The sequence below is a fragment of the Rosa rugosa genome, chromosome 1 (genome assembly GCF_958449725.1).
Source record: "Rosa rugosa chromosome 1, drRosRugo1.1, whole genome shotgun sequence".
Taxonomy (NCBI): domain Eukaryota; kingdom Viridiplantae; phylum Streptophyta; class Magnoliopsida; order Rosales; family Rosaceae; genus Rosa; species Rosa rugosa.
This window is the reverse complement of record NC_084820.1, coordinates 50,787,834-50,805,146: the sequence shown is the minus strand read 5'-3', so window position 1 is coordinate 50,805,146 and position 17,313 is coordinate 50,787,834. Positions and strand designations below refer to the sequence as shown.

The 17,313-nt window shown below is 38.7% G+C and overlaps 1 protein-coding gene and 1 long non-coding RNA gene across 3 annotated transcripts; one reads left to right on the top strand and one right to left on the bottom strand.

Annotated features, from left to right (window-relative positions):
- The first annotated feature begins 2,292 nt into the window (after positions 1 to 2,292).
- On the top strand, positions 2,293 to 3,914 carry LOC133740258 (stem 28 kDa glycoprotein-like). Its single transcript, XM_062168189.1, has 3 exons — positions 2,293 to 2,728; positions 3,389 to 3,598; positions 3,691 to 3,914. The coding sequence occupies exons 1-3, from the start codon at positions 2,331 to 2,333 to the stop codon at positions 3,866 to 3,868; spliced, it is 786 nt and encodes a 261-aa protein (XP_062024173.1). The 5' UTR covers positions 2,293 to 2,330; the 3' UTR covers positions 3,869 to 3,914.
- Positions 3,915 to 5,204: 1,290 nt separating this feature from the next.
- LOC133725308 (uncharacterized) lies at positions 5,205 to 9,436 on the bottom strand. 2 transcript variants are annotated; one of them, XR_009854352.1, is made up of 8 exons: positions 9,309 to 9,436; positions 9,075 to 9,215; positions 8,829 to 8,898; positions 8,128 to 8,310; positions 7,746 to 8,005; positions 7,030 to 7,439; positions 5,822 to 6,064; positions 5,205 to 5,416 (listed from the first exon to the last, which is right to left on the bottom strand). It is a non-coding gene; the product is annotated as an uncharacterized LOC133725308 (long non-coding RNA). The 2 variants fall into 2 exon arrangements; XR_009854353.1 differs by having other exon boundaries at positions 8,829 to 8,973; positions 9,075 to 9,354.
- Between the last annotated feature and the right edge of the window lie 7,877 nt (positions 9,437 to 17,313).

Below are 17,313 nucleotides of genomic sequence, written 5' to 3'. Positions count from 1 at the left end.
GGTCACTAATGTATAGATCAACTCTACAAAATTTCAGCCAAATTGATGGTCGTTAAGGCATTGATATATAACTGCCTTAAAGCTAGTATGATTCAGGTTGGACAGATTTAGTTCGTCCACTGGTTTAAGCGAGTTAGATACCTTAAAGATCATCAACTTGGCTGAAATTTTGCAGAGATGATCTATACATTAGTACCTAAAAATTAAATGGTCGAGATGTGGATATGAGACTGAAAAGTGACCCTAAACTCTAACCTCGCACTTTAATTTTAGAGCGAGGCCTCGCTCTAGATAAATATATATATATATATATATATATATATATATATATATATATATATATATATATATATATTAGTTAAGTCATGATTCTCATATAATTGTGTAAACACGAAAATCTTGCAACAAATGAAAGAAGGATACGTGTACAAAATAATATAATTTTTTATTAATGAATTTGAGGGTTACAATCTCTGTAGATGTTCTTTCACAAGAATCTCCTCTGATTCGATCTCCGACGTTGATTTGATTCAAGGGTGGCAAGCACTTGATCTTGAATCGAACGATTGTAGTGTGAACTTCTTGTTATGTTGACGATTTGAGGAAGACGATTGACCAAGGGCTGTAGAAGCTTGATCTTGATCGGATTTAGGCCACGAGCGGTGTCACGTGGTGGACGTTCTTCCGCTTTGGTAGGGGATGAACCAGCACGTGTGTTTGGTGCTTGTTGATTCTCCACGAGCTTGATGAAGAACTTGTAGAGGATTTACTTTGTTGAAGACGACGGATGATCAAGGGCTGTAGAGGCTTGATCTTGATCAGACTTGAACCACGAGAGGTGTCACGTGGTGAGTATGGATTTGATGACGGATGAATCGGCACGTTTGGTTAGTGCTTGTTGATTTTCTGCGAGTTTGACAACTTCTGAGCTTGCAGGTAATTTCCCTTGTTTGTCTGAAGTCAGTGAGATGAAGAGACTGGCTATTTGGCAGCTTGATGGTTCTTCACGAGCTTGGGAGACTTCTGAGCTTTGGAGAGGTTTCTTCAGTTTGCTTGCGTCCCTCTGTCTGTCGTCGTCTCCCCTCATCTTGATTTGAGAGCGGATATTTATAGTGTTGCCACCTCCCTCAATTTGGAATGCATTGATGACATAGCATTAATCACATTCCGTAAATATGTAATTAAATCAATCAGTTTAAATTCATTGATTTAATTACCTTTTATTTAAGAAATATGCCAATCAAATATGATTTGATTTAATACTTGATTTCAATCAGAATTAAACAATTTAAATTGATTGGTATTTGAATTTAATACTTGATTTCAATCAGAATTAAACAATTTAAATTGATTGGTATTTGAATTTAATACTTGATTTCAATCAGAATTAAACAATGTAATTTGATTGATATTTGAATTTAATACTTGATTTCAATCAGAATTAAATAATTTAATCTTATCGATATTTGTATTTAATACTTGATTTCAATCAGAATTAAACAATTTAATCTGATCGATATTTGTATTTGATGCTTGATTTTCATCGAGATCAATCAGTTTAATACGATTGATCCGCTTTAAATGCTTAACTCGAGCAACAATCAATCAACGATAAATTGACGTTTCCATAATTGATACTTCCGCGTCATTCAATCGATGGATCACTCGTGTTTTGACATGTGTCATCCTCGAAGCTCACATAATTTTGGTGATGTACGAGCCACGTGTACCTTTTGTAGGACTCATGTGCCAACTAAGCTTGTTTAGCCAAAAATTCAAAGATTGACTGATTTATTTAATGAATTTTATTTTCATTAAATTTCTTGTGTCTACAAATTGTATTTCCGCAGTCGAATGAGAATGACATTTTTACTAGTGCAGATGATGAGACTACTACGAAACGATTTCAAAATATGAAATCTCATTGAAGGTAATTACTATTGTAATAGATAAAAATTACACATATAAATTTTTTTTATATTTTGATATTATTAATATTTTTTATGTGCCTCAGTAAACATAAATTTCTCGCTCCGCCACTAATTATCAAGACCCCCGGTGAGGTCCCAACACTTAATACATGAATAAATCACAATCATGACATGTACGTTATATGAACATATAACTGTCATTTCCAAAAAAAAAAACAGATGGGCCACTATCATTTCCTTAGGTTCATGACTAGCCGGCCAGAGGTACCCCGGTAAATATCCTGAAAAACTAGAGTCATTTTGAGATGAAAAACCCTATATAACATGCACAAATTAGTTGGCCGGCAGTGATCAACACCAGTTTCCTCTCTTACCAAGAATATAAAAAAAAGATACATCATGAAAATGTTGCTAGTTCTACTCTTCTTCCTCCTAGTCACACTTGTAGCAACAACTCAAGCTTCAAATGGAGCTATATCCCACCAGATTCATCTCCTCAGGCCACAAACTGGTTCCGGTGGGAGGCACGTCCCCGGCATTTCATGCCTGAGCTGGAGACTTGGTGTTGAAACCCACAACATCGTTGGCTGGACGACTGTTCCAGCTGTCTGTGAAGGCTATGTAGGGCACTACATGCTAGGCCACCAGTATAGACAGGACTCGAGAGCTGTTACTAATGAGGCTTTGCTCTACGCTAAGAGCCTGAACCTTACAAAGGACGGCAAGAACTTGTGGGTCTTCGACATCGATGAGACTTCTCTCTCCAATCTGCCTTATTATTCTCACCATGGATTCGGGTAAGTCCCTTCTTAATTATAGTCCCCATATATGGTTTTGCATAGTGGGATGCATGTGCATAAAGGTTGATTAATAATCTTTCAAACCAATGCTAGGTAAGTACTAAGAACATATCTTTAAAATCTTACTTCTGTTTTTAGTTAAATAAACATCTAAATTTCTCATTAGAATTGTTTGAAAAAAAGAAAAGAAAAAGAAGAAGGTTTGCAGAAAAAGTCTCTCCATGTTAACAAAATATTTGTAGTTTTCATCTCTGCCTACACAGTACACAATTCTGTATTATTATTATTCTTTTTTAGATGTTCTGTATTATTATCAATGATATGTTTTATTAATGTTAAATCAGCAATCTCCATGCTTGCCAAAAGAAATGGATAATTTGGATTAAAAATAGGAAACAGAGGCAATTATCAAGAAATTAATTATCTGTATTCATAATGCATTTGCTAATTAATACATACTTTTGATATAGTCAAGGTAGTTGATGTGATATTGGGAAGACCAGTCATTGAGCGATTATAGAAAATACATTATTACAAATAATGTAACTGGTAGTTTCTACATCATCTCACTTGATTTCTTTAAGATTTTTGCTGTAATAGATACATATATGTCTTCGTAGGGTCAGCTATCCATCATATTAATCTTTGAAATTTCAGAGTAGAGGTATATAATTCCACTTCATTCGACGCCTGGGTCTTAGAAGGCACGGCCCCAGCTTTGCCTGAGAGTCTTAAACTGTACAATAAGTTATTGGCTCTTGGAATTAAGGTAGCATTCATAACTGGAAGAGGAATATCTCGAAGAAGTGTCACAGAAATCAATCTCAAATACGTTGGATATCACACATGGGAAAAGCTTGTGCTAAAGTAAGCATTGTAAATCTTTAGCTTCATCTTCTCGATCATTGTACAAATTGTGCTTTGAATTTCTAATAATTAGCATTTTTCTTTGCTTACAGGAATTCATCTTATTCTGGTAACACATCTGCTGTGTATAAATCATCGGAGAGAAAGGAACTTGAAAAGAGTGGATATAGAATAATTGGGAACATTGGTGATCAATGGAGCGATCTTTTAGGCACAAATGTGGGCGACCGGACCTTCAAGTTGCCTGATCCAATGTATTACATTAGTTGAACAACAGTTTTTTTTTTTTTTTTTTCACTAGGTTGAATATTTTATCGAGGCTTTATTGACCGTGCAAATAAAAATGGTCGCAATTAATGTAATGGTACTAATCAATCCTTCGTTTTTAACATTCGTCTCTTAGAGTGCATGTCAATCACAATTATTTAGGCTATGTCAAAATCACCGGTTATGCCCAAAACATATATTTCTTTGCCATGTCTGCATGTTTCTTGCACATTTTGTATCTAATATGAACATAAATCGTATTCAAACAAAGTAAAATTATACATAATAACACACTGTTTGGGGAGAAACCCATCGAGTAGCGGCAAAAAAACTGTAAAACACGCAAAGCAAAAAATAAGTATTGAAGTGGCGGATTGGGATCCAAAATATGATCAAACCCTCTATCAAATACGGAATAACCTCTACGACGCCACCCATTAAATTGCAAATACCAGCCCAGACCTCCCAAAGTGCAACGTCCACCATAACGAGAATTACTACCTAGCTGATCCATGCTATGAGCCAAGAACTGAAATAAACTCGTAATTGTAGGAATAAAAGAAATCAAATCCTTCTTAGGTATCCACTAAATCTTGCTTGAAAGCATTACTACAATTATGGGCAATAGCCACCTACACTATTGGTGACATATTTGGGCCAAATGCCACATATGTGCGTGTCTATTACTCATTGCTACAACACAGCCACTTTCTTTTAGGTCAGTGCGCTGTAGAGGGGTTGCTTTCTCCTTAATTGTCTCAGTTTTGTTTTGTTTGGCTTCTTCTGACATGGTGGAGACCATGGGTAGGAATCAGAGTTTCAATTGCTTCTATTTTTTTTTTTTTGGTCAACAATTGCTTTTATTCATGGTCCAGTATCGAGTACTCTTGCTTATTTGTAGTTCCGAAATTGAAATTGATTAGATTCTTGATATTATTCATTTTATTTCATCTTTCTGGGAATGGATGGATGGCTGAAATCAAGTTGGTGAGTACATGGGAAAGCAAAGAGAGCAGCTTCAGTTCGAAATCTGAAAACAGAGGCAATCCATCACTACCACAAAGTTGGGCTTCAGACCACCAATGAATGGTGTGTGTTGGGCTTCAGACCACCAATGAATGGTGTGTAAAGGCAATACACACCAGCCCAGCCACTATTGTTTTATGGGTTGCTAAAGCTGCCGTGACAAACACCCATGGGTCACTATCATTTTTGATGGTGCCTCAACTAATGGATACTGTTCATGCATTGGTGACAATGACTCAACACACCAATGCTGTGATTGGTGGAATATGTGGTTGACTACATCACTATAATTAGCAGTTTAGCACCACACCAATTCTATTGGTGACTCAATATATTTCATTTTAAAAAAAAAATTATCATGGAAAACTTAATTATTTTGAATATTATATAAATACAAATCCTCCTAGACTAGAAGACTCCAAAGTTGACTACTGTCTTCTTTCATATGAAACCAGAAATTGCTTCTCATCTATCTCCTTTCGTCATTGAACTGCAAGTCCAGTTTACAAAGTCCATCGCTTTCTCCTGCAAAATATGACAAACAAATAAGGACATATTGGAACAAAAAATTGAATCCCAACACAATCATCGATAAAATTACAAGTATCAATACATTGTCATACAGCAGAACAATTCATTATCACATTCAATCACAGCCTGTGAAGCTATAATCTTAATTCTACTCCAAGTCTTAGACTAGAATATGAAACCAAAACTTGAACATTAGCATTACGATACTCCATAAACCAAAATTGATCATTCTTCAAAATCGCAAACATAGAAATCAACTACTTATACATCTCCAATTTCACCTATAAACACTCCAACAACCTCCAAGGAAACCAACATATGCAAAATCCATCAAAAAACTAATCAGAACTCACTGAAAATTTCGCAAACCATCAAAAATTCAACTGAAGAAATCATTACCATGATGGCCATGATTCGCAGCAATATGCAAGGGACTAAACATGGACCGATTCTTCTTCACAACACTCTCCTTGGTTGATTCAGTTCATTAGCTCTAACAGCACCGTATTTGTAAAGGCAAGCCCTTACTTCTGCTGATTCTTCCGAAAGTGGAAGCTCTTCAGCAATGTCAAGAGCGGTTTTGTGGTCCCTGTTCAGTGCATTAACATTGCTGTCTGGGAGGGATAACAACTCGTTCACTATCTGCAAGGAAAGACAAAAGAAAATGTTTAGTACAGAGAAGTCATTTAGTAATTTCAGCAATCGATTTGCTTACACAAATTGAAGATTGATGTCAAGTATCCAATCAAAAAACATATCATACTTGAAAGAGAAACAAAGCTTTTGAACAAACTGACAACAATTGTCCGCAAACGCTAGTGAATTTATACTAGTTTAGTATGCAGGAAATATAAAAAAGTCAGAGGCAAAAATATTGACTCTTCAGGAACTTCAAACCCATGTTTGAGAGGAACAATGTAAAAGATGAGGGAAATTCTCAGCCAACTTAATCACATTTCTTCACACTCAACTAGCAAATAAGAACTTCAAAGTTCATGGCAATTATATTAACATTTACAAGTTAGTTTAGATCACAAAAGGATATTGATTGTTTTAGCAGGTTTAGCTCATATTATAGCTATTACATGTAGGAATCAAATCATGGGAAAAGGAATTGAATCTCAGAACAAAAGCTTACACCTAAAATATAGCACTCCAATAGAATAGGTAAATTAAATTTTCTATACATACTAAAAACAGACAGAATTTCTTGCACAAATACAAATCAAGGTTATATGATGTTCTGCCTTCTGCATCCACTAGAGGAAGGGGTAGGGTATTCTAGCAAAAACTAGTAAAGAGTGGTAATCAAACTATGCCTTTCATCCTATCTCAAAGACAAACATATGTCTTCCATGATCCATGGCACCAAAAAGAATCCTGGTGGAAGTTAAAACAAACTGGCATCGGCTTTGCAACAAGTGCTTGAAATTCGCAACACTCTTACAGCTTTATGATATGTAACTACATAGCATTGACTTGTTTCATTTGTTACTTAAGCCATTCACAGTTTAACAGTAATAAAATGAATTAAATTTACTACCTTAACCATTCAAAAGATGCATTAATAAACAAAAAAGGTAGAGCATAGAGCAGATAAGAAGTACCTCAGCTCGCTTCTTCCTGGTGGCTACATGTAATGCTGTGTTACCGAATTTGTCAGGAAGCATCACAATTGCAGCATCTGCATCCAGTATATATTTCACCACCTCACAGCTTGTCCCTTTAACAGCCATATGCAAGGCAGTTTGCCCTTTCTTGTCAGTCCTTCGTGCCAATTGTGGATCCCTATTTAGCAATGCTCTTACAATCTCCACATGCCCTGGTCTTGCAGCCAGATGCAATGCATTCTTCCCATTTGATCTTGAAATCTCCAACTAGGTAGAATCCTTTGACAACAGTTCATCAACCACAGCTATATGCCCTCTTTGAGCTGCAGATATAAGTGGGGTTGCATTCGATGGGCCAATTGTCCTGCTTAGCCCAGGGTCATGATCCAGGAGTACCTGAACAATGGCTGCGAGTAAAGTACGAGTATCAATACATTGTCAAACAGCAGAACAATTCATTATCATATTCAATCACAGCCTCTAAAGCTATAATCTTCATTCATTAGACTAGAATATGAAACCAAAACTTGAACATTAGCATTACGATACTCCATAAACCAAAATTGATCCTTCTTCAAAATCGCAAACATAGACTTCAACTACTTAAACATCTCCAATTTCACCTATACCACATTCCAACAACCTCCAAGGAAACCAACATATGCAAAATCCATAAAAAAACTAATCAAAAATTAAGTTGAAGAAATCATTACCATGGTGGCCTTGAGTTGCAGCAATATGCAAGGGACTAAACCCGGACCGATTCTTCTTCACAAAACTCTCCTTATTCGAATACTTCAACAACTCCTTGGGTTGGATATATATATCATGGGTTGGTTTGATTAGCTCACCTGTTTCCATGGAAAAGCAATAGTGATTGCGGGATTGAAATGGCCACTGGAGATGTAACCAACAGAGTAACTCAATGCATCCGGTTGATTATCCTTATATCCCATTTCCTTGAGCAACATACCTTCCAACGCACAAGAAAAAACCCAAATGAAATTCCATCAGACATAAACATTCAAGATCTGCAACATGCAAGCCTAAAGATTGAAAATTTAAAAGCATAGAGAAGAGAATACAGAAAGTTACCGCGAGCACCCCTGCCTGCCCCATCGAAGGGCCTCGTAGATCCAAACCGTCACCGTCGGAGAACGCTACAACAGATCCGCCACTCCATCTAAGCCAACCTCGAATCACCAAAGCCTTGAGGTTGGCTTAGGCCGAAAAATAACATGGCTTTTGACCAATATTGATCGATGAAATCGAGCGATTCTGGAGTAATAATCAAAAATTTATGGAGCAGACGAACACTTAAACGAGAGAGAGAGAGAGAGAGAGAGAGAAATAGCAGGCTAGGGTTTTAGTCGAATCAAGTGAATATATAGGATAGAGGAGTTCTTTGCTGTCTCGGCACCACACCATAAGAGTTGTTTAGAACTCAGCCCAAACATATGAAGGCCAGAGCCCACTTATAACACCAAAACAAACAATGGTGTGCAAATTCACTACTATTTAGTAAAATATGACACCAAAACAAACAATGGTTGGTAAAATATAACACCAAAACAAACAATAGTGTGCAAATTCACTACTATTTAATAAAAGATGACACCAAAACAAACAATGGTGTGCAAATTCACTTGTGAACTCACCATACTTGCATAAGTGGCCAACAAATGGTATCTAATGCCTATATTTGTGGTAGTGCATGTTTAAAGCTTGAATCTTTTGAGTGTCCAAGTCCATAGTTCAAGTTAGTGTTGAAGAAACAAACAAGGAACAGAACTCACCGATACCAGGATCTCAATGATGATCTTCTTGGGTTCAATCACTGCCATGGTTTCAGCCTCCTACTCAGTGCTGAAATTGGGGATCTTGGATTAGAGATGATATGATAGGCATAGACCCATACAAAATTCAATCAAAAAGCCATAACTGAAAAACCATAGACAACAAAAATCATCCAATTTTTCTCCCACATCTATCGAATATGGAGCCTTCAAAGAAAATTAAAATAATAAAAACCAAAATGGTACCTGATTGTGTTGTCCACTAGAGCTTCTCCATGGTCTTAGGTTCAAGCACGACGAATGAGTTGTAATGGTCGATGTCTTCTTTCTTCTCAGGTGATTCGCAACCTCGCTCTCCACGAACACAGTCTGAAATCTCTTCAATCCCTTAATGCAAAGAATAACCACAATCACATCAGAAATCACAACCCCTACTTCAAAAATAGAAATTAGGGAATAGATTGGGGATTTAGTCCCTACAATTCAGACTCTCCCGGGTAATCGATCATGGTGAATTTGGAGCATTAAGACCAGATAGAGAGAGGTAGAGAGAGACCAGTGAAAGAGATAAGAGTTTTTATTTTATTATTATTATTTTTTCTGAGAACTTCGAGATTCAATTAAACGTGTGGAGCACAATTCATGACGTGATCAAAGAGGAAAAGGAAAGGATAAAATATTCAGTAAAATTAGGGCCCACAGAAAAGAAAATCTAAACAAGTATTAAATCTTGGTTTGAATAAAAAAAAGAAATAAAAAATAAGAGAAATTTTATTCACACATTGTAAAATACTAGATACACATCTCCTACTTAATACACCACCTATTAACTTTTTGTTTTGACATTTTATTAAAAACACAACCCCAAACTTCCTAAACTATCCTCATTCACAATACACCGTACACATCTTTTATTTTTATTTATATATTTTTTTATATATATACCGTCTTAATTTGAAGATAAAAAAACCCTTGATCTTTGGAATTAAGATCACTATATCCAGTTTCATCTTTAGCTCCATTGACCTAACGTTGCCCAACTATTCTCTCTGCTCTCGAATTATTTTTGAAGTAAAACTCCTAGTTTATCAAATTGATTGGTAAAGCTATTTTCCAATACAAATGTCAGCTTATTAGTCATTCCTAGATTAATCATTGTATGCATTTTAAATAAGATGCCAACAGACAAAGACGTGCTGGAACCTTCAAAACTGTGGATATAACAATTATAGAAGACGTGATATGATATCGTCATACACCCTATAAAACCGATATATTGAGAACTCATATATGGAGAACCGACCTCGTTTATCAAACAAGCTTCAATACTATCAAACAACAATTGAAATTCAAAACCTAAATTTTGTAGCTAAAGTTCAGTCAAAGATGGAGAAGTCATACCTCAATTGAGGGTTGAGAAACACCATTATCATAATCCATTACATTGTTGCCGATTTTCTTTGGAACTATGGATGTTCATCAATCGGTCTTGTTAACTGTTTCTGACTGGTTTTAAGTGTGCATCTTCATTCATGTCATTTATGTACGTGATAAGAAAACTCTAAAGCGGGATGATATATTCCAACTATGTTTCTTTATTTTTAATATAAATGTCTCTTTTGGTAATTTAATATACTCATAAATTCTTATGTCGGGTGAATAAAAAAATGGATGTGTATTCAGTATTTTGCAATGTGTGAATAAAATTTCTCAAAAAATAATTAGCCTCCCATGCTTTGTGCGTAGGATATAGCCACCAACATTGTATATAACAGTGGGTATGAGCTCCATATCTACGGTTTTACAATTTTGTGGCAATACATGTGTGGCCTTTGCCCACATTTGTAGTGGTGAACCAAAACTTTTGATCGGTTGGTCGCTGATGATGGTGATGAACCTTAAAAAAAAAATAATAATAATAATAATAATAATCTTTAGACAAAACTAAACTCAAGAAATTCTAGAGACAGAGCATGTTTTATGTCTTTTACACTTGGTCAAATGAAAATACCAAATACCAAAAACCTAACTCTCTCTCTCTAAACAAAACCAAGCTTGCGGCAGCGCGACATCTTCAGCTCTTGTCTGGCGGCACTCGGCTGTCGTTGTGATATATGTTGTCCAATGAGCGACGATTGAGCTACGAGATTGCTTTCCTTGAGGTTTCAACAATGGTGATTTAGTCCTATTCAGATCGAGGCAGCTCTATGGTTAGTTGTATGCAATGTTTTCAGGAAAGGCATGGGCCCGACAACCGGATTTTGGATCCAGGCGACGGTGGCTATGCAGAAACCTTTGTTGAGGGCAGCATGCTGAGACTTGTTCCTGTTTCGTTTTCGGGTTGCATTGCAGTCTTCATCCTATGGGTGGTGGTACTCGATGGAGGTTTTGTTTTCTTGAAGCTGGATGGTGGTGACGTCTCCGGTGGGTCGTGGTGGCACATCTAGTGGGCGTGCGACATGGAGGCAAGCTGTGGAGATTTGGATGGGTTTGGGCCAATCTGTTAGGCCTTGGGTTGGGCTGTCCTTTAGGGCTCCTATTTGTTATTATTATTATTTTTTTTTTACTTTGTTACTATTTCCTATTGTTTTTAGGTAGCTAGGCATTCTTTTGTGCAACTATGAGTTTTACCTTTAGGCTTGCTTATTTACTATGTTATTTCATAATAGGCTTACTTAAATAAGTGAGCATGGAACCATCAAATGAGTAGACCTAATCTATGTATCGCTGTGGTACTACCACATACCACAAACTCTTTATCTATCCCAAGTCGGTAGAGGGAGGATATGTAGTGACTTATTCTAGCTTGAGTTATTTATATATCGACATGATATTCATTAAAAAAAATGAAAATAGCAAATTAAGGCTTTTTATTTTTCAACATAAAATTCTTAAAGAAACATACAAATATTATCAATTAATGAACAAGCGTGTCAAGATCAGTGACAAAAGCAAAGAAAAAATAATGCATATTGTTTTAGGGAATCAGAAATTGAGAGAAAATTGCTGTGTGTTCTCATTGATAATAGGGGCCTCTTTATATAGAGGATTACAATGCATAGAATCTCAATCATACAAGGAAAGTAATCGTACATTGAATAGGAATCTAGATCCTTCAAATGTAACCCTATTACCACTAGGTTAAGTAACTTAGAGTTTTGGCCAAACACAAACTAGAGATTTACTTAAACACTCCCCCTTGTATTGCCCAAACGCGGTGCTTCTCTCGTTGCCTCGCTAAAAACCTTGCCGAGTAACAAAAACCCAGGAGGACAAAAATAACCTCGGTCGAAGGGGAAAAAAAGCACAACACACCCTTCACGCTTCGAGACAAACATGTAGACATCTCCCCCTGATGTCTGCGCCTCCCCCTGATGACTACGATCATGGGAGTTCAGATAATTTCCGCAAGCCAATCCTTGCCACATGTTTCTCGAACGTGGATTTGGGCAATGACTTAGTAAACAAGTCTGCCACATTGTCCTCAGATCGAACCTGGTTTACCTTGATCTTGAGGAGCTTCTGTTGTTGCTGAATGTAGAAGAATTTGGGCGATATATGCTTGGTGTTGTCACCTTTGATGTAGCCTTGCTTCATTTGCTGAATGCAAGCAGCATTATCCTCATAAATGCTTGTTGGCTCATCTGTGGTAGACTTCAGACCACAATTGCTTCGAACATGCATAACTATGGATCGAAGCCATATACATTCACGAACTGCTTCGTGAAGAGCAATAATCTCTGCATGATTCGAAAAGGTAAAGACTAAGGTCTGCTTTGTAGACCTCCAAGATATCGCGGTCTTTCCCATGGTGAATACATAGCCAGTTTGGGAACGACCTTTGTGTGGGTCAGAGAGGTACCCAGCATCAGCAAAACCTTCCAAAACACTTATATCGTTTTGGGATCGGGAGAGGGAATGCAGTCCACCATGTATGGCGTCCCTGACAATTGATGGGTCCGAATCCATCTTCTCTCTGTAGGGATAGAACAAGCCCATATTAATCGTACCACTTAGGTATCGAAAGATATCTTTAACACCAGTCCAATGGCGTCGTGTTGGCGCAGAGCTATATCTAGCTAGCAAGTTCACAGCGAATGAGATATCCGGTTGTGCATTGTACTAAGTACAATAATGCGCCTATTGCACTTACATATGACACTTCTGCTTCTAGCACTTCTTCATCGTCATCTTTCGGACGAAATGGATCCTTCTTTGAATCAAGACTACGGATGACCATTGGGGTGCTTGAAGGCTTAATCTTGTCAGTGTTGAAACGCCTAAGCATCTTTTGGGTATAAGCTGATTGATGAATCAGGATACCATCTCTACTGTGCTCAAGTTCTAAACCGAGGCAAAACCGTGTTTTCCCAAGATCTTTCATCTCAAACTCGGATTTCAAGTGTTCAGCGGTTTCTCTTAACTCTTTAAGGGTGCCAATTATGTTCATGTCATCGACATAAACCGCTACTATTGCAAATCCGGAACTTGTCATTTTTATGAACACACGTGGACATAGTTCATTGTTGACATATCCCTTCCCAATCAAGTAGTCACTTAGACGGTTATACCACATCCGTCCGGATTGTTTCAATCCATATAGTGAGCGTTTCAATCTTATAGCAAACGCACTCCGTGGTTTAGAGCCACTTGATTTGGGTAACTGAATTCCATCTGGAATCTTCATGTATATTTCTGTATCTAAATCCCCATATAGATACGCAGTAACCACATCCATAAGCTGCATGTTCAGTTTTTCGGAAACTACCAAACTGACAAGGTAGCGGAACGTAGTGACGTCCATTACGGGAGAATAAGTCTCCTCGTAGTCGATTCCAGGGCGTTGTGAGAAGCCTTGTGCCATAAGGCGAGCTTTGTACCTTACAATCTCGTTTCTCTCATTACGCTTTCTAACGAATACCCATTTGTGCCCAACTGGTTTGGTGTTGGGCAGTATTGGTACAACTTTGCCAAATACCTTTCTTTTCGCTAGATAATCAAGTTCTGCCTGGATCGTATCTTTCCATTTTGGTCAATTCGCTCTACGTTGGCATTCATCAACGGAGCGTGGTTCGATGTCATCGGTCTCAATAATCTCACGCGCCACTGAATACACGAATACATCATCAATGATGATGGAATTTCTTTCCCACGTCCCATGTACACTAGTGTAATTTACAGAGATCTCTACGTTCTCACGGATAGGTTCTGACATTGAGGCGTCCCCCAATGATGTCTCTTGGACATAACCATAATCCGGAACATTCTCATGGGACGGATTTTGAGTATCGATGATCAAAGGATTTGTTTGTGCCTCATTCGCTCTCTTTCTAGGGCGAGTATCCTTCGAACCAATCGGTCTACCACGCTTCCTTGCGGGACCTGCGGCCATAGACGCCACATCATTGCCATTCTGAGCAATGGCGCCATCTCCTGGTGTCACAAAAGTGGCGTTATGTCCATTTTTCGGGACATCAATCCTTGCAGGCACGTTTGCAGCAGGTATGTGTGATCTCGTCACTTTGGCAACATCAGAAAATGTATCAGGCAGAGTGTCTGTTACGTTCTGGAGCTTGATTATTCTTCGCACTTCAAGTTCGAACTGTGCGGTACGGGGATCGAGATGAGACATAGTGGGGACCTACCACTACATTCCTGTCGTTCCTATTGAACATCTGTGTTCTTATCTCCCCCTAACGATGGGAAGATTGTCTCATCAAAGTGACAATCCGCAAATCTAGCGGTAAAGAGATCGCTTGTCAAGGGTTCAAGATAGCGGACGATAGTTGGAGATTCATAGCTAACATAGATGCCCATTCGTCATTGTGGACCCATCTTAGTACGCTGTGGCGGCGTAATAGGCACATAAATAGCACACCCAAAAATGCGTAAGTGCGAGATATCAGGCTCGTACCCAGTCACTAGCTGCAACGCAGAGTAAGATTGGGTTGCAGTGGGTCGTAGACGAATTAGCGTCGTTGCATGCAATATTGCATATCCCCAAGCAGAAACAGGGATATTGGTGCGCATAACCAATGTCCGTGCTATCATTTGTAGTCATTTGATAGCGGCTTCCGCGAGACCATTTTGGGTATGAACATGGGGAACAGGATGCTCTATATCAATCCCCAGTGACATGCAATAGTCATCGAATGTTTTCGATGTAAACTCCCCAGCATTATCAAGTCGAATTGACTTAATAGGGTGGTCAGGGTAGTGAGCCCGTAGACGGATAATCTGGGTGAGGAGTTTAGCATAAGCAGCATTTCGGGTGGACAATAGCGCGACATGTGACCAGCGTGTCGACGCATCAACCAATACCATAAAGTATTTAAAAGGTCCGCATGATGGTTGAATTGGTCCACAGATATCCCCTTGGATTCTCTATAAGAACGGAATGAGTATTTTGGGATCCTTTGCGTAGGACGGTCTCGGTCCTAATTTCCTGAAGGAACAGGCTTTGTAAAATGAACGAGGGGCCTTAGAAGCAACCAATGAGGATTTTTGTTGGGCCCGCGCGTCTGTAGCGCCATTAGAAGCAAAATGTGTGACTACATCTCCCATCATGGCGTTGGGGCCATGGGAATTGGTATTTATGGCGTCATGGCCATTAGAAGGAACAACCATGGCGTCATGCTCATGGTTGGCGCCATTGATGGCGTCATCACATGGGACTTGGGCGGCCCTATGGCGCCCCAAGACGGCTGCAGCGCCAGATGCTGCAATTGTTGCGGTCTTGCTAAGTCCAGGAATCAATTTTCGATTCTTGCTTCTTCTCACTCTGAAGAATGGATGTCCGTGTGAAGTCTTTAGTATATGGAGCATCATATCACGACCAGGATGTCCTAGTCGGTCATGCCAAAGCCAATATGTGTCAGAATCCAAGAGATCTTCTCTTATCACATTGTTGGATTCAATTGGTCGAATTGTAGTGACATAAAGTCCACTAGATTGACACATCAGCTTCTCTAAGATGCGCTTTCGTCCGCAATCATTAGAGGTAATGCAAAGGAATTCTTTTCCGTTCTCAGTATGCGTTTCCGCATGGAATCCGTTGGTTCTTATATCGTTAAAACTCAATAAGGTTCGATTTGCCTTAGGAGCGTAGAGAGCTTCAGTGACTTTAATCAAGGTGCCATTTGGCAATAGGAATTGGGTCATTCCATGTCCTTGAACTAAACCTGATGGCCCAGCCATCGTAGTCACAGAGGAATATGTAGGCAACATCTCTAAGAATAATTGCATATGTCATAGAATGGTGTGCGTAGTCGCACTATCCGCAAGACATTGTAGTTCATCCATTCCTAAAAGAAAAGCTCATAATTAAAAAGGAGTCATAAAGAAAAGAACTCAACTTTTATTAATAAGCCAAACGGAATTACATAATTTTTTCTTTGACCAAAGAAAATCTAATCCAATAAACTAGCTAATGCAAAACAATGGTAGTCGTCTAACTCCTTTCGGTAATTCCAATGCAAATATGACCAGGTGAGTAGAGAGATGTCGGTGGAGCAAGGCTCGATTAAGTACCACTTATCTCAAAACCTTCCTAGACATCACACTTACATTGAGTACGCCTACTTTGAAGAAAGACTAATACCATTGGCATCTACTAAAAATAATATGGCAATTGCCTACATCTCTTGGAAAATAAAAAGACTTAATCAAAATCGCCAGTTTCTGGGTCTTGATTCTTGTAGTCTTCCACCCTTAGATCGAGATCACCATCTTGATCTTCTTGTTCCATGTAATTTGCCTCCCTTGCTTCACGATACGACTTGTATGTGTTTGCAACGTTCTGGGATGCTTTACACTCCTTTGCCCAATGTCCAGTTGATCCACATCGAAGACAAACATCATTATGGTTAGGCTCGCTTGATCGAGGCGCCTTTGGTGCGCAATTTGAATGACCATTGCTCTTGGTGGCGTCACCACCATGGCCGGAGGCTCCGCCTCTCTCTCTCTTCACACGTTAACCTCCACGGTTCCGTGTACACCTCTCTTGGCGGTTTCCTTCCTCTTTAGGGCGAGAATATGGACCAGAATGTCCAGAATTGTCCCTACTCTTAGGGTTTCACTCCTTGCGCCCTCCCTTGGGGGCGTGACTATAGTTAGACTCCGGAATAGACTTGGTTCCCACGGGTCTAGCATTATAGTTCTTCACAAGGATATTGTCGTGCTTCTCAGCTACGTTCATGGTGCCAATGAGCTCATGAAACCTTGTGATATGTCCTGCATTCACATCAATCCGATAATTCTTTGAAATCATCAGTGCAGAGACGGGGAAGGTAGAGAGAGTCTTCTCGATCAACATCGTATAAGTTATGGTTTTGCCACAAAACTCCAACAAAGACTTGATACGAAGAGCTTCCGAGTTATAATCAAGCACAGACTTGAAATCACAAAAGAGGAGGCTATGCTATCTCACTTCTAAATCAGGAAGCAGGGAGTCACGAACGTTGCCAAATCGCTACTCAAGTTCCAC